The sequence below is a fragment of the Triturus cristatus genome, chromosome 6, assembly GCF_964204655.1.
Source record: "Triturus cristatus chromosome 6, aTriCri1.1, whole genome shotgun sequence".
Taxonomy (NCBI): domain Eukaryota; kingdom Metazoa; phylum Chordata; class Amphibia; order Caudata; family Salamandridae; genus Triturus; species Triturus cristatus.
Window position 1 is genome coordinate 1,427,494,351 of NC_140589.1, and position 23,615 is coordinate 1,427,517,965.

The 23,615-nt window shown below is 45.8% G+C and overlaps 1 protein-coding gene across 1 annotated transcript in view; it reads right to left on the reverse strand.

Annotated features, from left to right (window-relative positions):
• Window positions 1-18,991, reverse strand: part of NMBR (neuromedin B receptor) — a 335,270-nt gene extending 316,279 nt beyond the window's left edge. The window contains exon 1 of the mRNA XM_085609352.1: window positions 18,026-18,991. Within this exon, the coding sequence (XP_085465478.1) occupies window positions 18,026-18,567 (542 nt within the window). The 5' untranslated portion in view covers window positions 18,568-18,991. The remainder of the gene's footprint in view (window positions 1-18,025) is intronic.
• Window positions 18,992-23,615: the final 4,624 nt, after the last annotated feature.

Below are 23,615 nucleotides of genomic sequence, written 5' to 3' on the forward strand. Positions count from 1 at the left end.
AGAGCCGTGTGGGTGAGACAACAGATCTTAAAGATGATCCTTGTTGTAAGTGAGATTCTATGATGTCATGATAGGATAGAATGTTAGCATGTTAGAATGTTCACATGGTCCAAAGGTTCTGACAGTGACCGTTATGTCAGTTGCTGCCAGGATCTTAGAGGACCAAGACATGGTTTACTGATGTTGTGTCGAGGGTGCATTTGATTACAATAAAACCATTTATTTCTAACGTACAATGAGTAAGCCGCTTACTTCATGTTGGTGACAAGTGGAAATCAGTTGTGTGCCCACTGACTCGTGAGGCATTCTTTACATGCATCGGTGTGACCAGTTGTTGAGCCAGAGGGAATTACAACTTGCATGTGTAAACCACCATGCATTTTCTGCCTCCATTTCAGTGAGCGAACCCCAGAGAGCCTGCTGTTGTGATGTGGTGTGCATCTTGAGGTTGCACGCGCATCTGTCCTGACTGAAGTAGGCCACAAGCATCTTTTGTGCGTGGGAGCTTCGTTGACTTGTGTCATCACGCGGATGACGTTCCAGTTGTCATCTTTGTTTGGGCAGTGGTTGAGGCCTGTTTCTTCATAGAAGGTGTGCTGCGTCATCAAGTAGTGACGTGTGGGCGGCTATCTTTGTTTAGGCAGTTTGTTAGGCCCAGATTTGATTAATTTTTGCTGTGAAGTTACCGCTGGTGTGTCAGTTGCTGCCAGGATCTTAGAGGACCAAGACATGGTTTATTGACGTCATGTCGTGGGCACATTTAACTACAATAAAAACAGTTATTTCTAACTTACAATCAGTAAGCTGCTTACTTCAGTCTGCTTCCTAATCGGAAGCCAATGTAAAGCTCTCAGTGTGGGTCGATGGGGAGCCTGCTGGGAGATTACAAACCCGGCGTGCAGCTGTGTTTTGCATCACCTGGAGTTTGGCCAATAGGGAGTCATTTGCAGCCATGAGCAGGGCATTGCCATACTCCAGTCAGCTTTCGACTAGGGCCTGGATCGACGATTGCCTTGCAGAGGATGGTACCCTAGGGAAGACTTTCCTCAGAAGCCGCATGGCTGTAAAGCATGCCCTGCAAGTGGCAGTAATTTGATCCTTCATGGATAAAGCCTGATCTAGTTTAATGCCCAGATATTTCACCACGAGCCTCGGGCAGGAGCCACCCCCAATTCTGAGGGCCACCAGTCAGGGGTCCAGAGGTCCTTGGCTTTACCAAACAGCACCACCTCTTTTATCGCTATTAAGATGAAGGCAATTTGTGAACATCCAGCATGCAATTCTTTGCATACAGTCTTTGAATCTGGGCTTTGCCCCGACAGAGTTCTTGGTACACAATATGATTATCTGGCTGTCATCTACATATGATATCACATCAAAGCCACAAGATTTAACAATCTGAGTAAGGGGGGGCCATATAGATATTGAACAATGTTGGGCTCAATAATTAGTAAGATATTTTAAGCAGAATGTTTATTATGTACATGGTCTACTTTGCACTTATAGTCCCAGCCAGGGAAGCTTTCCCCTCAGAATAGTTTTATAAAGTCTCCTGTTGCTAATGAAATCAGTAAATCAAGATTAAAAGCCTAATACTGATATTCAATAAGTCACTATGGTCCACAGTGTCTATTTGTGCAAGTCCCTTAAAAGGAGTCCCAAAACTGTTTCTTGAGTGGCTGCTGATAGACTGTATTGTAGCAGAATTATTGACTGCAGTCCCTTTTGTGTTTCCTGACCTTAGGAGCAGTTCCAGTCTAATAGACTGTACACAAGACAGAAGATTCAGCAGATACTTCCAGAGAGTACATTATAGTCAATCTAAACCAATCCGGATCTCAGGCTACCATATGGTTGCTGAGCAGATCAGAAATAAGATCACCTTTGCACTGTCTCTTGCGGGCGTATGGCATAAACTTCATATTTTTTATGACAACTACCCAAACCTCTTGCAATGGTTTTATTCCGTCCATCATCTTGTGTGCTTTGCTGTTCGCCCTATGTGGGAAGGGTATGCCAAGACGTGGGTCCCGTGCTCACTACGCCACTGGAGTCAAGCTATCCTGGCTGAAGAGGGGTGAAACCCAGAAACCGGTCCTAGGATGCTTGATTCCGGTCCAGGGAAGACATGGCTTGGCAGTTCGGGCTGGACTGTTCCCATGAGGCACAAGGTCAAGACTGATTTGCATATGGCCATGTCTGAACTGGGGTGGCGTGGTGAGCAAAATAACGATGGATTAAACCCAGATCTGTGACTGGGGGTGAATGTTTTGCCAATGTGCAACATTCCGTCCATCATCTTGTGTGCTTTGCTGTTCGCCCTATGTGGGAAGGGTATGCCCAGACGTGCAACATTCCGTCCATCATCTTATGTGCTTTGATTTTGACCTTCACTTAGGATTCTCATCGTAACGCATTGTACAATAAAACTCCTCGGTAGTTGTATTCACACACCAGTTCTACTTTTTGTCTGCTAAATTTCCAAGATAGCTCTTATTTGCATCAAATATCAGACAATTTATAGAAGTGATATTGATCACTAATTTATTTCTTGTTCAATCGTTTTCTAGATCCAACAAATTGCACTTGTTAGACCTAACAGTCTTTTGGTGGACTTTTGTCAACTTTTTGCGTGCCTGCCTTACTCCATTTTCTGACCTCGTTTTTGCTGGCTTTAGAACTCTGTGCACTTTACCACTGCTGACCAGTGCTAAAGTGCTTGTGCTTTCTCCCTTAAATATGGTTATATTGGCTTAACCCCAAATGACATATTTAATTTACTTATAAGCCCCTAGTAAAGTGCACTACATGTGGCCAGGGTCTGTAGATTAACTGCTACTAGTGGGCCTGCAGCACTCATAGTGACACCTACTTAAGTAGCCCTCTAACCATAGCTCAGACCTGTGATTGCAAAGCCTGTATGGGCAGTTTTACACTGCCAATTCAACCTGGAAAGATAAACCCAGACCAGGCCTAACCCATCCCTTTTTATACATATACATCACCCCTAAGGTAGGCCCTGTATTTCCCACATGGCAGGGTACAATGTATTTAAAAAGCAGGACATGTACTTTTAAGTTTTACATGTCTTGGTAGTAAAAAATCCCAATTTCATTTTTCACTACTGCAAGGCCTATCTCTCCTATAAGATAACATAGGGATTACCGTATTACATCTTTTAGGTGTAATTCTCAATCATGAAGAGATAGACTTTTCAGGTTTAGTGTCACTTGACACAATTTTAAAATCACAACTTATGGTTACATTGGATTTTAAATTACAGGTTAGCAAATTCCACTTTTAGAAAGTTGGCATTTGCTTACTTCAACCATTTAGTGCCTGCTGACTGTGTCTGTTCAGTCTGGGCTGGGTGGCAGCTGAGCTTTGTGTATTTCCTTTAGACAGCCGCACATAAAAGAAGCTTAGGTGTGTCTTTATGGGCCATCCTGTGTAATGGGAGGGAAGAGCTGGGCAAAGCCTCATACTTACACCTGAATAGGCTGTGTCCTGTCCAAACACAAAAGGCTGGATTCCCCCCTGAAGTGAGTCTGGAGGTAGGGCAGGAAGGGGGGGGGGGGGCACTGTGCACTTCAGAAGCTTTCTTTGAAGTCTCCACCATTTCAAAGGCACAACTGGGTATAAGTACTGGACCTCTGACAGCATGACTGCAGTACACTACTGGACCAGTGACTACTCTGCCAGGAAGAAGAACTGCTGGAAGGTCTGCTGCTTTGCTGGACTGTTGCCTTGTTATGCTCTGGCATTGCTGAGCTGCCCTGCTGCCTGCTGTTCTACTGTCTGGGTGAGAAGGACTGGACCTGCATCACTTGAACCCAGAGGTACTCCGATGCCAACAGGTTTGCCTCCTGTTCTACGTCTCAAGGACATCAAAGACTTCAACTCATCCTGCTAAAGCACCTGGACTCTTTGTTGCATGTGTTGCCCTGCCAAGTGGTGCCAACCCAGTTCTGGGACCTTGAAAGTGGGAACCAAGTGCTGCTACAACTAGAACCTATGCATTCTCATCATAACTGTCATATATTCGCCTTTGTGTTGGTCAGAACCAGCACATCCTCGTCGAAGCGTGGAACAAAGCCGGTGCATCACACTCAGAACCAGCGCATCGCCTTTGGAATCGATGCATCGTCTGTTGTGGGAGCAATAGCTGTGCATTGCCTTTGTAATAGAACCATCAGGACTGATGCCGCCATTATGTGGAGAATCTTGATGCATCTCGCCCACTGCATGGCTCAACACTAACGCATCGCTTCAGCTGCGCCTAGCATCTTCTTCAACGTCGACACACTCCCAGGTATTGAAGTTCAGCGGGCCTAAGTGGGTCTCTGCATCCGGCCCGCGCTCCATCGCGGTCGGCCTGAACTTTTGACTTTGCCCCGGTGTGGCGCAACCAGATATCCCATTTAAGCGCTAATTGCATCTAAGCGCTATTTTACATTTATTCATTAACAATTCATATCTCGACTTCGTGTTGGAGTTTTGTTGTTTTGGTCTTGTTTTATCTATAAAATTACGCTCTATTTTCCTAACCTGGTGTGGAGTCTATTTGTCGTGTTTTCTCTGTTTTACTGCTTTGAGTTTTGCACAAATACTTTACACATTGCCTCTTAAGTTAAGTCTGGTTGCTCTGATCCAAGCTACCAGAGGGTGAGCAAGCACAGGATAATTTAGAGTATGTTGTGACTTACTTTGACTAGGATTGTGGTTCCTGCTTGGACAGGTTGCATTCCTCTGCCAACAGGAAACCCAATTTCTAACAGCACTGTAAGCGCACTGATACACAAGCAAAACGCGCAGTGTCATAAGCATACACTATTACAGATACTTTTGTTTAACCACAGTTTCTTGGTATACTGTCAACATGGATACTAAAGACAGTAAAAGCAAGGGGAGTAAGAAGCACTCCTGATTACCAAACAAAAGGTTTTAATTTCCCTTAGAGTTCCTTCACCCTTGTGTCTCTGATTCACAACCCATGTGTCTGAGAAGAGACATAGGAGATCCTTTAAAAGGTATTCTGGGGTCTTCAGTAGCACTAGCTTGGCCCACTCTGCCAGATGTATCAAATGCCACCTTGATGTGCACAACGGGTGGTACAATGGATTGGATTTTTCAGAAACCTCCTTTGTGGACAAAGTGGCAGGTACCAGAAGTCATGACTCCATGTGAATAAATCATAACATATCGCTTATGCCATAATCCTGAGATTGGGCCGAGTAATGCCAAGACCTGTAGTTATCGGGGTCACATTTGTTCCCCTTCTTAAAGATAGAGACTAAAATGGAACCTTTCCACAGGTTGCGAATTCTGCCTGTCTGAACTGCTTTAACACAGACACTCTTTGCGGTTAGCGCCCACCATGTTGAGGGGGCTATTAGACTGCAGAATCATACACATCCAGACCAGCAACACTGGGTGGTTTCAATGCTTACAAGTACCTCATCTTGCAAATCTGGATATTTTTTGCATAACTTCACATTTGTAATTTGCTCACAAAAGTCACCGGCCCAATACTATACAGATTAGGGAGTGCTTCCATTAGAGTGAATGAGGAGCTATTTTACATCTGAAAAGTACATTCAAACATCATACTGTTTGTCAAATACAGTTCTTTATTTCATATGTGCATTTGACTCAGAAAGCAATCATCTTGCTACTTTTTCCCCAATACCGGCAAAGCAAGTAGGTCTGGCTTTAATGTGCTGAACAACATGTGTGCATGCAATGCATACAAACACTTGTTCTTGCCAGTATTGGCATATGTTAGTACATTAAAGCCAAACTAACTGGATTTACCAAAGTCTATTTACAGCATGTCCTTCATCTGCACATTACAGCTTGTACAGTTTAGGCCTGGCAGGTGTCATTCTTCCTTTGATTTACCTGTGACTGGTTTACAAATACATATTGCATATCACAGAACGCCGAGTACCAACCATACAAGATACAGGACCACAAAGTGAACCCTGATTATATTTATAAAAAAGCCAAGTAGCAGACTATCACCAAATGTAATCCTTGACAAGGCCCCCGGTATGGATCGCTATATGTGCAACACGTGTAGTCTACATGTAACACGCGTAGGCTACGAGTAGTACTCTCATGTAAGAAGAGCAGAGAAACAATATACAGGTGGTATATAAATAAAAAATGATCCATCACATAAAACAAAGGACTATATATTTTTAATTAATACCATCACAGATACTTGGGAAATTAATCCAAGAGGAATATACATGCAACCAGCCAACTGCACTAATCTTGCATTTTTAGCAAAAGATTTCAGCAGTCGAGCAAATTGGCAGGCAGGGATAGTCTGCAAGAATCGCACAGGCAGTGAAATACAAAGTCCAATATCCACTTTCTAATATATGAAATTCATATAGTAAAATGTAACGGAGTTACAACCTGAAATTATACCATAGTTGCCCTTAAATTCGTCAACAAATGGAAAAATTCCGCTTCTGCGAGATTTTACAAGTACTTATTGCAATTTCAATGCAGACAACCCAAACCAAATGGTTTCTTGGATGGGTGTATTACTGGTACACGCTCCAATGGACAGGATACTATCGACTCCAAAATTATGGAACAGGACACATAACTTTGATTCCCAAATCACAAATGGCTGCAGCAGGCAGATTAACCTGCTGCTCTGTGTTTCCGTGCAGGTGGCCTACTGAACCAATGAGAGATGGAGTCAAACACTGCCCAGCCCTTACTGGGGCACTCAGAGTAGCACTGAGGGGCCGCAGTGCAGCTTTCACCTGCCCAGCAGGACTCCCATCGCACTGAGAGCGTGCCTGTAGGGTTTCACCGATCCTCCATTTGCAGGACGATCAGGACCATGAGAGTGTGTCTTTGCACGTACCTACCCCTTGAAAAAATCCCTGGAGGTTCCACAGTAGCCTCTGTGCCTCTCCCCCAAGATGCATCAAAGGGCGCATTCACTGTGTCACGCTTCCTGAGTGGTACCCCGCCCGCCTCTCTCGCTCTCTTTCCCATGAACATGCAACTGTAATATGGAAAGGAGTGCTGGAAAATACCTTACGTCATTTGCATGGAGTCACGCCCCAGTGAAAAAGAGGAAACGCCCACATTACGTCATCTGGAAGCTTACTTTAGACCCATTAAATCGGTATTGTAGAAAAGGGTGCACAGCCATCTGAAACAACTTCGGTCATAACAAAAAGTGCCTGGAAGTGATAAACTGGAAATTAATTATCAGCGGCAGGGATGTATTCAAGTTTCCGCCCATTACTTTTCCCTAAAATTTGTAGCCCTAACACAGCTCTGAAATATGCCCCAGTGCCTTTTCACCCTTTACAAATGCCCCTACAGTGGTGAGCCACACGCTGCTTGTGCACTGGTATTAACGTGGGTGATGTTCCATCTTGATGTAACTTTCAGTTCTCATGAGCACCTACCAAACACCATGTTCATCAGCAATTGTTGTCCGTTTGTTCTTTCTATGCCACCACACAATAAGACAGTCTTCAAATTCCCACGAAGTGTTGACCAATGTCGAAGCTTGTGCTTAACATGTTTACAAATGTTCTCTGGCAGGACATTTCTGAAACAAAAAAATAACTCCCTTATGTAGTCTTCACGTCCCCGAACGTGTGGGTTAAAACTACAGTTCCAATGTGCTTAAAATGCACCTTGTGCCATGCCATTTGCCACTGCACCCCCTCTTGCCCACAGCCACTAGTTTCTCAGTCCACACTCACCCTGAAGCACACCAGGACTTGGCACATAATTCACCCCTTTGACATGCTGGTTGCCTCTCTGAAAGAGTGGGAGCAGCGAATGGTAAGTATTTATTCATTCACAGTGTGCAAGTAATGAATAGGCACTCAAACTGCACACAGAGAGGAATAACAAGTGGTATACCAGGGCACAAGTCCCAAAAAAAGAAGTGGGGGGACTCTCCATGTTAGATAGTATCACAGGAAGTGACATCACGGCGTGTTGCATTGCAGGAAGTGACATCACAGGAAGTGACTTCACGACAAGTGACAGGTTCCTTTACCCAAGGATTGAGGAACTAACTCTGCTGCCATCCTACCCCACCAGGCGTAATATTCCATGTGCAGCACATTTACATGTAGATGTGACTGCTTTAGCTGCCTGGTGGTTAACACATTTGATGGAAAGATCTGTTTTTGTCCAGTCCTGGTTCTGACCTAAAGTAGCATGCAGGGTTAATGCGCCTCCTGCAAAGCACATCATGTAACATGCAGATGGCAGATTTTATTTTATGTAGATAGGTAAGTGGGTTACTGCTTTGAACACAGAGATCCTTTTGTTAAACGCAATTGCATTGTAATCCTTCTAGTATAGCACAGTGAGCTCTGAAAGATATGTGACTCCTACACCCAGCAACCCTCACTGTCTTATGTAACAGATCCTGTACAATGATTTACAAACGTGTGATTTATTGACAATATAATATGTATGTTTGCTGTAAAGTGATCGGGCACCCTACATTGGGATGAACAGCGCTGTAAAACAAATAAAAAAATACTGGTATTTGAATTTTTCTTTTGCGGTGGGACAAAGTAACGCATCCGACATTCTTCCAGTGCATGAATATCTATTCTATATGGGGGTCCCAACAAAGTCAAAATTGTGCCTCTTATGCGCCTTTGAAGTGTTAACAAGCTGCTGCTTTTGTTTCCGTTCCTCTACACTTACATCTAGGTGTGAGGCTACAAGCAGCCCCCAGTCTGGATACTCGGACAAAGAAGGCCAAATGGGCCTTAAGTTCAGCCTTTGTTATGGCCTAGCTGGAGTCTCTAATGACAAAACCCCCCTCCCCGTCGGCACGTTGCTGCTCGGAAGGAAGCAGATAACGAGCAGGCGCTGCTGAATGAATCCCGGTGTTTCAAACTTACACAGGGACGAGTTCAGCACACCTTAGAAAGGAGCTCAACTTCTTGGCAGGGTGGACGGCGTCCACCCTGAGAAAAGAGTGGGTGGACGCGGTCCACCACGTGTACCTCCGACTCGAGCCCTAGGGTTTACCCTGAACAGACAGTGTCTGCTTAAGAAGGGGTTGGCAGCAGGGACAGAGGGCAGCCCAGGTACAGGGGTCCTTCTTTGTATCCCAATGTGTGCAGGAGAGCGGCTGAAAGGCATAGCTTGGGGGGGGGGGGGTGCTACATCCCCTAATAAATATATTTAGTGATAAATAGTTGGGTGCAGGTGCTTTTAGTCGGGTATGGTGAGGTGTCTGTCATTTTTCACCACAATTTTTATACACAGCCAAAAACGCACACACATTCTCTATCTCTCTCTAAAAAGACTTAAAAAATGTTGTATATTGTACAAAATAATGTGCTTTCTCTCACTTAGTACTCTTACCAATCCGCATTCCTCTTCCTCTCCGCTGCCTCTTAAGCCCCTCTCGTGCACCGTGCATGTCCTATAATGTACTATAACATTATAGGCCAGCGTAATTGTTGGGAAAATCTGAAGCTCCCCCCCCCCCCCGTCTTACTGACCAAGCTACACCCCTGCTGGGAGGGGTTAGTGCAGTGGCTAACTCTGAAGGCCAAAAATTGCAATCTTTTCAAACAATAAAGTCTAGCTTACGTGCTTTGGGAACAGCCCCCGCTACCCCTCCCCCCACCCCAGAATAAAGGACCAGGAAACGCAACCTAGCCAGGGTCTTTTTACCAGTCATGAAAAAACAATCACCTCGGTGACTGCACTGTTGGTCCTTTACAGCTGATGTTCACAATTCGCCTGCCCAGCAAGGTGCATATGCAAATTTGAGCAAACCAATCTATCAACAAGATCAACTCAGAAAACAGCCCTTTGAGATTAGTTGAATAATGATTGCCAGGGACTTGCAGGGTCCTCGTGCCGTCCTCTCTGGTCAGCGCCTCAGACCAGCCCACCACTCACACATCAACGGACAGGTGCAAGACCAGCTGGTGCCCCTCTCTCACTTCTCCAGCTCCACCTTCTTCTGTTACCTTAAGGTCTTCCTCCAAGATGGCGCAATTATGTTCCTCGGCCAATAGAAATGGTACTCAGAAATTGTTATATACCTCTCTATCTCTAGGGGGTGTGACTGGAGGATGATCTGCCTAGACAGCTGCAACATTTGTGTTTATGTGGTGAACTAAGTACATCCGTGATCCAGGCCTGCGCTAGTTTTACCTTCATAAATGTCTACCTAGGCCCACTCTACATTTGCATGCACTTCCATATCTGTACCTAGTGGAAGGGTATATCTACACATCTACAAGATGGCCATAGCCTCCAATCATCTCTAGACAGAGATAAGTGAAGCATAAACCCTTGAAACATGCCTGTATACCTACCACAGGAAAGGTTCCACTAGATCCCTGCAACACTCACACATACCTGCTGTGTTAATATACAGTGGTGGGTGGAAAGCTGACCCTGTGCTTTGTACCATTTACAGTGGCTTATATTGTAGTCGGTGTCTGGAGAAAAGTCAACCGTAATCCCTGTAACATCCCCTTTGACCTGCGTTATACTTTCACGGCCTATTGAAAAGTTCAGCTAGATCCCTGCAACACCAATACATACCTGATGTGTATATATATTTCATTTCATTTAAATAAACTTTATTTCGACAACACTTGTCATAAAAGCATTTAAAATACAAATCCAGTAAAAATAAATTGAAAAGCAAGATCTTGAAATAATCTATGCATGAGAGCCTAAGTGTTGCAGTGTACAAGGATGGTTAGCAAGTATGAGCATATAACATCATCTATTCACCATCGCTAAGGCAAATACAGTACATAAAAATAATTATTTGCCAGAGTATTTCAATTCCAGAAAGCAGAGTCGTGCTCTTAGCTACTCGCACCTCATCCATAGAAATCATTAACAAGTAATGTTCTTGCAGTTTTTCTGCTTTGGGAAATGAGGCACCAGCTGGATTATCCCATAATACATTCATTCCTATGTTAGTCAATGTTTTTTTGATGTTTTGGAGCCAGTCGATCTAATGGGAATGATCAGCCTCCAGAACAACCCTTGTGGCTGTGGCATAATCTACTAGCTCAGGTGTGGACCACAGCCTACACCAGTATAGTATTGGATGGAGTCTTGCTCTGTTGGCTACCGCCTTTCTGCCTGAATCAGGCATCAATGGTTTAGGGGTGTGCTTTCTGGGAGACGTATCATGCTCCTAAGGAACTTGTTCTCCAAGCTAGTAAGAGTGGATGTGTTCGAAAAGCCTCATAATTCCAAGCCATAAAGAACTGAACCCTCTGAGCCTTCTCCTCCGGACACTGGACGTTTTTTCTTAATAATTGCAGGCTGAGACACGTCCACTTTTGGAATGGCGCACCCACCTCATCTCCGTCCACAGATTTCGGGACTACATACACCCGCGGCTGCACCCCCTACCCGCTTCACCACCGATCTCACGGGACACACACCGTGCTTTTGTACCATGAGGAGCACCGCCTCCTTCACTCGTTTGGTTCCACCACAAACCCCTGCCAGGTTGGAATTATCACCGGCTTTCTGGGGCCTGCTCTCCTCAACGCTACAAACGCCACACAGCCCTGAAGAGTCACGGGACCACTCCTAGTGATGAAACACGTGTCGGCTGGTTGTTTGTTTCAAATTCAGTCGTTGCTTCGTTAAAATACCTTTTCAGTTCTCATACTGGTGTCGACCACTGAAACTTCAATACACACGAAACTTCCACACCAGTGTCATACCCACACCACGTGTGCCCAGGACTGTTGCTCATCACCCAGTGTGAATCTTTCGATTCACATACTTCCGGGGGTTATTGGGTTATTCCCCTGACCTGGCAGCACCGTACTTACTCAGGTTCACATATAACACCACGTGTACGAGTCTGAGCGCCATTCTTCCTGACTACACTAAAAACCCAACCCCTAGCCCTCACCTTTTTTTAATACAGGGTTTAGATCAGCGCCCCACCAAGAATCTGGTATCAGGGTTCCACGCACTGTGGCGTTTGCTAAAACTAGAATGTACCTTGACCAGTTGTCTGTATCCTGCGGGAATAAGCCCGTGGTATACTATCAGGTCTGTGTACTCTGCCCCTTGTGACTGCATCTAGAGCAGCTAAGACATCAGCTATCTCGAATGACAGTTCTGTCGGGGTAGGAGGGCAGATATTGGTCTGCTCATCCAGCTCATCCGTCCCAGAATATAACACTGAAAGCTCGTCGATTCATTTATCGGGGGCAATATGATTTCGAGGGGAAGCGGATGCCCACTTCTTCCTGCTTTACTAAGGACCAAAAAGCCACTGAATCTTTTGCAGAGCAAGCCATTTTTAGTTCTTGACAACCTCTCATCGTCCCACTCTTTTTTTTTTGCCTTAGCCTGACTTGATTTCTATGATTTCCTGGCTAGATGGATTCATGATGGATCTTTGGCTTTCATAGCCTCTGCTAGTGACTTGCGTTCTTGTCTACTTTCCTTGTTAAACCAGTTTGACTGGACTGGAGGATGCTTGCGGTTTGTATTTGAGGAAATAAGAAAATATTATTTTATTTTCTTGATAAGCTTACCGTGCACGTCTGCAATTATCCTTTGGTCCTCGGCCCTTCGTGGCCTTAAGCTCATCTCTGCTACAGTAATTGATTCATCCTCGTTTATGGCGAGCAATATGTCCGGACTATCGACAAGCTGTGACCATTTTACATGCAGCATATCACTGGTCAGGTGCAAATCCCTGGTTGAGGATAAGGAAAGGGGATTGGCCACCCTTTTGGCATCGACCATATTTGATGGAAAGTCCAACTGGACTTGGCGCTCTGTACCTTTTACAGTGACTTCAGTGTCGAGACAGCCGCCTATCTTAAACCCCGTAACATCCTGATACCTGCTTTAAGCTAGCTGAGTGTACTGGAGAGTTTAGCTAGATCCCTGCAAAACTCACACATATCTGATTTATGTGTATATATACTGTGTTTGATGGAAAGTCCACCTGGAACTCTTAACATTTACAGTGACTTGCTGTGCCTTCGGTGTCTCGACAGCCATCTTAAGCACTGTCGCATCCTCTGATACCAGCTTTAGGCTTGCTGAGTGTACTGGAGAGTTCAGCTAGATCCCTGCAACACCAACACATATCTGATTCATGTGTATATATACTGTGCTTGATGGAAAGTCCACCTGGAGCTCTTAATATTTACAGTGACTTGTGGTGCCTTCGGTGTCTCGACAGCCATCTTAAGCCCTGTTGCATCCTCTGATGCCAGCTTTAGGCTTGCTGAGTGTACTGGAGAGTTCAGCTAGATCCCTGTAACACTCACACATATCTGATTTATGTGTATATATACTGTGTTTGATGGAAAGTCCACCTGGAGCTCTTAACATTTACAGTGACTTGTGGTGCCTTCGGTGTCTCGACAGCCATCTTAAGCCCTGCTGCATCCTTTGATGCCAGCTTTAGGCTTGCTGAGTGTACTGGAGAGTTCAGCTAGATCCCTGCAACACCAACACATATCTGATTCATGTGTATATATACTGTGTTTGATGGAAAGTCCATCTGGAGCTCTTAACATTTACAGTGACTTGTGGTGCCTTCGGTGTCTTGACAGCCATCTTAAGCCCTGTTGCATCCTCTGATGCCAGCTTTAGGCTTGCTGAGTGTACTGAAGAGTTCAGCTAGATCCCTGCAACACTCACACATATCTGATTCATGTGTGTATATATACTGTGTTTGATGGAAAGTCCACCTGGAGCTCTTAACATTTGCAGTGACTTGCAACGTCTTCAGTGTCTAGATAACAGTCTATCCCCGTAGCTTTCACTTATACCAAGTGAATGCTTTCAGAGCCTATGGAAAAGCTCAGCTCGATTCCTGTACAATTGGCACATACCTGTTGTGTGTATATATAGAGTGGTGGATGGAAAGTCTACCTAGAGCTCTGTAACATTTACAGTGACTTGCGGTGCCTTCGGTGTCTCGACAGCCATCTTAAGCCCTGTTGCATCCTCTGATACCAGCTTTAGGCTTGCTGAGTGTACTGGAGAGTTCAGCTAGATCCCTGCAACACTCACACATATCTGATTCATGTGTATATATGCTGTGTTTGATGGAAAGTCCACCTGGAGCTCTTAACATTTACAGTGACTTGTGGTACCTTCGGTGTCTCGACAGCCATCTTAAGCCCTGTCGCATCCTCTGATGCCTGCTTTAGGCTTGCTGAGTGTACTGGAGAGTTCAGCTAGATCCCTGCAACACCAACACATATCTGATTTGTGTGTATATATACTGTGTTTAATGGAAAGTCCACCTGGAGCTCTTAACATTTACAGTGACTTGTGGTGCCTTCGGTGTCTTGACAGCCATCTTAAGCCCTGTTGCATCCTCTGATGCCAGCTTTAGGCTTGATGAGTGTACTGGAGAGTTCAGCTAGATCCCTGCAACACTCACACATATCTGATTCGTGTGTATATATACTGTGTTTGATGGAAAGTCTACCTAGAGCTCTGTAACATTTACAGTGACTTGCGGTGCCTTCGGTGTCTCGACAGCCATCTTAAGCCCTGTTGCATCCTCTGATACCAGCTTTAGGCTTGCTGAGTGTACTGGAGAGTTCAGCTAGATCCCTGCAACACTCACACATATCTGATTCATGTGTATATATACTGTGTTTGATGGAAAGTCCACCTGGAGCTCTTAACATTTACAGTGACTTGTGGTGCCTTCGGTGTCTCGACAGCCATCTTAAGCCCTGTCGCATCCTCTGATGCCAGCTTTAGGCTTGCTGAGTGTACTGGAGAGTTCAGCTAGATCCCTGCAACACCAACACATATCTGATTTGTGTGTATATATACTGTGTTTAATGGAAAGTCCACCTGGAGCTCTTAACATTTACAGTGACTTGTGGTGCCTTCGGTGTCTTGACAGCCATCTTAAGCCCTGTTGCATCCTCTGATGCCAGCTTTAGGCTTGCTGAGTGTACTGGAGAGTTCAGCTAGATCCCTGCAACACTCACACATATCTGATTCGTGTGTATATATACTGTGTTTGATGGAAAGTCCACCTGGAGCTCTTAACATTTACAGTGACTTGTGGTGCCTTCGGTGTCTTGACAGCCATCTTAAGCCCTGTTGCATCCTCTGATGCCAGCTTTAGGCTTGCTGAGTGTACTGGAGAGTTCAGCTAGATCCCTGCAACACTCACACATATCTGATTCATGTGTATATATACTGTGTTTGATGGAAAGTCCACCTGGAGCTCTTAACATTTACAGTGACTTGTGGTGCCTTCGGTGTCTCGACAGCCATCTTAAGCCCTGTCGCATCCTCTGATGCCAGCTTTAGGCTTGCTGAGTGTACTGGAGAGTTCAGCTAGATCCCTGCAACACCAACACATATCTGATTTGTGTGTATATATACTGTGTTTAATGGAAAGTCCACCTGGAGCTCTTAACATTTACAGTGACTTGTGGTGCCTTCGGTGTCTTGACAGCCATCTTAAGCCCTGTTGCATCCTCTGATGCCAGCTTTAGGCTTGCTGAGTGTACTGGAGAGTTCAGCTAGATCCCTGCAACACTCACACATATCTGATTCATGTGTATATATACTGTGTTTGATGGAAAGTCCACCTGGAGCTCTTAACATTTACAGTGACTTGTGGTGCCTTCGGTGTCTCGACAGCCATCTTAAGCCCTGTCGCATCCTCTGATGCCTGCTTTAGGCTTGCTGAGTGTACTGGAGAGTTCAGCTAGATCCATGCAACACCAACACATATCTGATTTGTGTGTATATATACTGTGTTTAATGGAAAGTCCACCTGGAGCTCTTAACATTTACAGTGACTTGTGGTGCCTTCGGTGTCTTGACAGCCATCTTAAGCCCTGTTGCATCCTCTGATGCCAGCTTTAGGCTTGCTGAGTGTACTGGAGAGTTCAGCTAGATCCCTGCAACACTCACACATATCTGATTCGTGTGTATATATACTGTGTTTGATGGAAAGTCCACCTGGAGCTCTTAACATTTACAGTGACTTGTGGTGCCTTTGGTGTCTTGACAGCCATCTTAAGCCCTGTTGCATCCTCTGATGCCAGCTTTAGGCTTGTTGAGTGTACTGGAGAGTTCAGCTAGATCCCTGCAACACCAACACATATCTGATTCATGTGTATATATACTGTGTTTGATGGAAAGTCCACCTGGAGCTCCTAACATTGCCAGTGACTTGCAACGTCGTCAGTGTCTAGATAACAGTCTATCCCCGTAGCTTTCACTTAAACCAAGTGAATGCTTTCAGAGCCTATTGAAAAGCTCAGCTCGATTCCTGTTCAATTGGCACATACCTGTTGTGTGTATATATACAGTGGTGGATGGAAAGTCTACCTAGAGCTCTGTAACATTTACAGTGACTTGTGGTGCCTTCGGTGTCTCGACAGCCATCTTAAGCCCTGTTGCATCCTCTGATGCCAGCTTTAGGCTTGCTGAGTGTACTGGAGAGTTCAGCTAGATCCCTGCAACACTCACACATATCTGATTCGTGTGTATATATACTGTGTTTGATGGAAAGTCCACCTGGAGCTCTTAACATTTACAGTGACTTGTGGTGCCTTCGGTGTCTTGACAGCCATCTTAAGCACTGTCGCATCCTCTGATACCAGCTTTAGGCTTGCTGAGTGTACTGGAGAGTTCAGCTAGATCCCTGCAACACTCACACATATCTGATTCGTGTGTATATATACTGTGTTTGATGGAAAGTCCACCTGGAGCTCTTAACATTTACAGTGACTTGTGGTGCCTTCGGTGTCTTGACAGCCATCTTAAGCCCTGTCGCATCCTCTGATACCAGCTTTAGGCTTGCTGAGTGTACTGGAGAGTTCAGCTAGATCCCTGCCACACTCACACATATCTGATTCATGTGTATATATACTGTGTTTGATGGAAAGTCCACCTGGAGCTCTTAACATTGCCAGTGACTTGCAACGTCTTCAGTGTCTAGATAACAATCTATCCCCGTAGCTTTCACTTATACCAAGTGAATGCTTTCAGAGCCTATTGAAAAGCTCAGCTCAATTCCTGTTCAATTGGCACATACCTGTTGTGTGTATATATACAGTGGTGGATGGAAAGTCTACCTAGAGCTCTGTAACATTTACAGTGACTTGCGTGCCTTCGGTGTCTAAGACAGCCATCTTAAGCCCTGTCGCATTCTCTGATGCCAGCTTTAGGCTTTAGAGCTCTGTAACATTTATAGTTACTTGCGGTGCCTTCGGTGTCTAGACAGCCATCTTAAGCCCTGTCGCATCCTCCGATACCAGCTTTAGGCTTGCTGAGTGTACTGAAAAGTTCAGCTGATCCCTGCCACACTCACACACACCGACAGTATACACAGAGCTTGACAGAAAGTCTATCCAGAGTTCTGTAACATTTACAGAAACGTGCAGTGTCTTCAATGTCTAAGGGAATACTGCCTTACCTCAGTAACATTATCTGATGCCTGCGCTCTGCTTACAGACCCTTCCTGAAAGTTCCGCTAGATACCTGACACATTCACACATAATCACAGTAACAGTCCTCTGGTCCTGTGGAGTCATTCTGCCAATGCTCATGAACAAGGCTGTTACCAGGCCCATGCCATCTGACTTTACCACACTCTGAAGAACGCAGCTGACTGCCGGGGTAGTACCAGTGCTTAATTTGAGCTGGTGGTTTCTGGTGCTCAGCACTGGCACTTAATTATCAGCACCGTCTCTACTGACAGTCACCACATGGTGGCACTATCTGTCAAAATGTGAGATGAGCATAAGTGTTCAATAAGTCAATATACATAAAAAATTAATAACACAAGCCTCTCGCAACAGTATCTAGCTTTGGATGGCCTGGAATAGTCTGAAGTGTCACACTCGTAGGAGTGGGATGGTTAGTAGTTGTGTTGGTCTGTCATTAGCAGCTCTGGCAGGGGCAATGGCTGGTGGAGACTGCGGTGGCCTCCCGAGAAGGGCCCTGGCACTTACATTTTTACAAATTAAGCACTGGGCAGGACCCTTACCTGTCAGCACTGAGAGCGGTCAGCGTGAAGACCGAGACCCCCACCGAGGTGAGCTGGATGGCCGGGATGAGCTTGCAGCCCACCTCACCGAAGATCCACTCCTCCACGAAGTACCTGGAGGCGTCCACGGGCACGCAGGTGAGCAGCAGCAGCAGGTCCCCGGCCGCCAGGCTGGAGATGAAGATGTTGGGCACGCTGCGCATGGCACTGTTCGTAATGAAGATCTTCACCAGGGTGATATTGCCCAGGAGCCCCACGGTGATGATGAGAAGGTAGAGCGAGGGGATGACGCACCGGATGGCGAACATGGCCATCTCGCGCTCCCCGGTGGGCTCGGGGCCCGGGGCGGGCTCCAGGGTGCTGGCGTTCCCGGCCCAGCCGCTTCCATTCACGGGGGACTCCCCGGGCGTGGGCTCCGGGGCGGACTGGAGGTGCGCGTTCATCTGAGAGGAACACGTGGAACAGAAAATAATGAACAAAAAGTAAAGTGGAAAGTTGTGACTGCTGCCCTCTCTCTCGACAAAGCGTAAAAAAGTCATCATCAGGAAAGGGGCGCTCGGCGCTCCTTCTGGCGGAGAACTTCCTTCACACTAAGAGTAGTCAAATCATCAGCGTCACTAACATGAGAAAACCCAACGGAAATAGCAACGTGCTGCTTTTGAAATTAGGATTCCTGTTTCCTTCAGCTCAACAAGACGGGAGGACCTGAAGAGGCGCTGCTCCTTGGTGGAAGTCCCGCGGAATCCCTATGGCCAGGAGAGAGGGGCCACGTCTACCACATGACACCCCACAGGTATGAGAATGAATTCCTGGAGCTCCGCGCGAGTAGCACCCCTTCAGGTCACAAAGATGGAACACAAGCCAGAAAGTCTCTCCAGGTGACCTCCACCATTGAGGAGGAAGGGGTCTTCCTTGCTGGTCTGTGCGCTGAGGTTTCCAAAGTCTTCCTAGTTCTGCTCGACCTGCAAGGAGTTATGAGGGGGCTCGTGCCTGTCTGGTGTAAGCCCCCTCCGCCTCTTCTTAAAGGCTCCTCGGTTGGGTGGAGCGGCTCTTACTCCCTCCCCTCTGGGCGCGGGTGGAGGGGGGGACGTCAGCACCTGCCAGCTTCCCGCTCACGGCTCCTCTCCGGGGGACAGGCAGGCGCTGGGCTGCATCTGGACGAGGATGATGAGTTTTGAGTGTGCACCAGAAGCCTTGAGCACGAGGGGTAGGCGCTGAGCCAGGGGAGCTGTCCAGCCGGCCCTGGCACTGGCGCTGTCCAGGCACCAGTGCTGACGCTCTGTTTGAACTTCTGTCTGCCCGTGCCTTCAACAGACGCGCTCGCTGCCTCTCACCACTGACAGACGAGCCCCTCCTCTCAACAGTTCTGGTGCCCCTCGTTACCGGTGTCTGTCTTTCCTCTGACACACTCCCTACACCGCCGCCGTCTGTCCATCACTATGGACCGCTGAAGCCTCTCCTCCCAACCTCTGTCATCTTTGCGAACACTCTTTACTTCTTTACCTCCTCCCTCTATTTTTTCCAGAAAATTGACATATTTGCATCACCCCTTTTCACCCACCTCTTTCTGTGCATCTAGTTGTCCCGTTTTCTCTCCATTTCCGCGACCATATCAATTCGAATCCCGCCCCGACCCTTGTTTCTTACTTCGGATTTTTTTTTTCGTTTCCGGAGTTAGGTTGTGTAATTCGTGTAATTCTACACACTTTTTGTTTACAATGACTTGCTTTTAGTAACACTAATAAATACGTGCACAAAAATTCTGTTGTATCTTTTCTTGTGAGGTGATTTGGTTTAAAGATATATTAACATGCATCATTTTGAAGACGCAGTAGTCCCAGACCTCTAGATATGGCGCTCTTCTGCTCTGCGGACACCTTTCTAGATCATAGTCCCAGGACTGTATTCACAGAATTTACAGTATGCAATAAAGTGAACCCTTTCTCATCTTCACACAACCTGTTATTTGAGCGTCACTCGGCAGCCTTTTTTTGCCCTACCGTGTTTCATTGCTCACCATTCATAAAATGACGCTGCGGAGCGGAAAAGTGGCAACGTTTCAATAAAATAACCATTTCAAACCTCGTTTTTTATCAATTAACAAATATTACCCAAACGCAACCGAGACTACTGGTACTCATTTCATCGACCCTGGGAGGATCAAAGCATGAGTTATTCTGACCAAACCAAGATTCAAACCTACGACCTCAAGCTGTCTTCAGGGAGGTTCTTCATATTTTTCTGCAACATGTGCATTGACCGACTAAGCTATTTACAGTCTTTCAAAAACACTTTCAAAATTAAAAATGCTGTTTGCGCGCCAGGAATCAATTACAACCCTAGAACAATAGGTTTTAGGGTTTGTATCAACGTTTTGGACTTTTGCTGTGGAAATGCGGATCGCGGAGTCTTTTCTGCGCAGAAACGCCGGTTTTGAACATAGAATTTAAGCAGATGCGCTGTTACAACCCACAACTAACATGCCAACTTCATACATTAAATTATTTGAACTTTCAAGAATGCCCTGCAGCATAAAAGTCAGTTCTGAGGATAAAACACGCTTAGTACAGGGGCAGGACATCCCAATAAAAAAGGTGCCGAATATGAGGCGATAGAATTTTTTCACATACATACGAAGCTAGCTAAAATATACATAACGGTTGGAAATACTTTCTGGACACTGGTCGGTTACGGATTTAAGGCAACGACAAAAACAACGTCAACCAAAGCGTTATTTCGTGTTTGTTACAGCCTTGTTACTGCTCTAAAAATGCAGCAAAAATCCCTTCTGCTGTGATGTACGAGATTACAGCAACAACCAATGAATTTACGAACCAGCTCTCTGTAGAACAACCCGTGGCCTGGGGCACTTGAGTGCTGCATTTGCCATGGTTGTGTTGGGATTAGTGGCATCGTTCCAGGCGTGCCACCTTCAACCAAACATTTTTTTATTTTACAAAAAACACTTTCTGTTGTAAATTTATAGTCCGCGTTTAAACGGGTAAAAACAAAAACGCAAGTTACCTACTGCGTCGTGCTAGTGGCTGAACGGACTGTGTCAGCTGAAGGTGTCACGCGTGGCATTGGCCATGCCTATGACGTTTCATGTAACAGCAGGTTTTACAGAGGCTTGAATTATTTTCACAGCTGCTCTGCGTTATGCGGATGTAAACTAAAGCCTAAACAGTATGTTATATCTGCGTGTGGGGGTGGGGGTTGCTTGAACCCCTATAATTGCACCCACAGGATTTTGGCCTCCCCAGTAGTAACGTCCCAGACGAAGGATCCAGAGGGCAGCGCGGAGAGCGGCCAGCCACGCGGCCCCGTTAGTACTCTGCTTGCAAGAGTGTCAGCTTCCTCCCTCCACCCTTCTCTCCCCCAGCCCGGTAGCCTCCCATCCGCCGCGGTACACTTACTGCTCCGCGGCTGAAGACGTCCGCTGTGATCGTGGCGGTTAAAATATGTGCTATTCCAACACACACCACTTAAAAGTGTCACGCCGAGACTTTCACACACCCGCCCAGTCTTTTGTTCACACAACTTCCCTTAGATCCCTGGCCCTTTATCGCCATCTAATCACGCGCACCCCGGACAGCAGTTTTCAGCTCCTTTACGCTCGTGCCATTCAGAACCTGTGAACGTTTACAGGAGAAACCCGCCTTCGAGAGATTCATCGAAACACCGTCAGCATCAGCAACCAAACCTCTTCTGCACTGGAGCATAGACATCACTGTTTCGACTGGCTTTGATTTGACCTCAGACTTGCACAACATCTCTCCCAGGATCCCTGTCCGGTTCCGAGCGCACACAGGTGCCTCCGGTGGCTGATCGCTCTGCAGTAAGAACGGGTTCGTGCACTAGTAAGGAGACGCCGCGCGGGCTTTCATCGCCATCTACCGGTCGCTGCAGGAATAAGGTAGCATACCGCGTCCCTCAACCAGGCGCTTCATTGAGTAATAAGTAAGCAACCTTCAGGATCCGAAGCGGGTGCCAAGGGCCACTGGCCGGACCTTTTCCTATAGGTGGTTTTCACTGCCCATATTTAGGCTGCGTTTACTGCTAGTTCATTTGTACCATTGGCTGCAATGTTGCTGTCCGCCATCGCGTGCACAGATAGGGTATGGTTACATCCTGAAATGCATGTGCACGACAGACACGAAAATAATGAATAAGTATTGTATTGTATTGTATTGTAATTGCATTTATATAGCGCTTACTACCCCTGACGAGGCGTCGAAGTAGGTGCTTTAATGTAAAAGGTATACACTTGAGATATTTGTTGTATTTTCCCACATTGCAATAGATAGTATACAACATACTGTATAGATCTACTAATAACTCCGCCACCTTCCCTAGAATGACATACGCTTGTGTCCACAAGCCATTTCAGACCTGCACGTTACCTTGGTACCTGTTCATTATCTCGATCTCCCAATCTTCGTCAGTGCTCCATGTCCCGCTGTTTCAGCCTACCAGAACTTGGAGTGACATGTCCTTCTTTGGTCTCCTGTACCCAGTAAAGGATGTGGAAACATTTTATTTACTTTGGGACCCCACAAATTGGGTGCGACAGAAAGGAGGCAGAGGGACGAGGGTTTGCGTCATAAGAAGAGCAAGCAAAGACAGTAAACCTAATTTTATATATATATATATATATATATATATATTAACTGAAAAAACCATAGGTTTCATGAACGTTATAGTTAGGTGGACATTTCACTCGTACAAAACCATAGAAATTCCGGCGTTATAGTTAGTTCAGCTAACTATAACTCGTGCCCCCGCAATGCACTGCTGATGACGTCACATATTACATCATTCATGTCATGGTCACTGACATCACTGATGACATCACTGATGACCATCCAGTAACTGTGTGTTTCTGTAAAGTTTAATTTTGTTTTATATATATGCCAAGCTGTATTGAGGAATGAGTGGGTGTATAAGTGTCTGTATGGAGGATTTAGTAGGTACGTGACTGACTGTATAAGTGAGTGATTAAATGTGTCTTACTGAATGCATGGGTTAGTGACTAAACTGTGTGAAAGTCTGTATCTGTCTGTTGTTGTGTAAGCTGCTGCATGGGTTGGTGAGTAGCTGCATGAGTGTCTACATGGGTTATTGATTGCTTGCCTGAGTATTTATATGGCTGCCTGAGTGTGTGTGTGGGTGGATTAGAGGTGTGTGACTCTGTGCATAGATGTGTGAGTGGTTGATTCACTGGGTGTATGGGTTCAAGAGTGCATGTGGAAACAGCTGGCTGGGTGGGTGAGTGTGTATGGGCGTGTTGGTGAGTGAATGGATGTCTCAGTGGTACATGTGCAAGTAACTACATATGTAAAAGGCAGTATATGTGAGTGATGGTGTATATACATAACTATATGTGAGAGTCAGTAATTGTGGGAGTGGCTGCATGGATGAGTGTGTATTTGTATCAGTGATTCTATAAGAGAGTAATTATGTGTTAGTATCTGTATGAATAAGTGAGGTTGTGTCTGTATAACTGTATAGGTGAGTAAATGGAAGTATGATTGATTCTTTGCATGACTGACTAAGTGTGTGAGTAACTCTGGACATGTGGCAGTGTGTG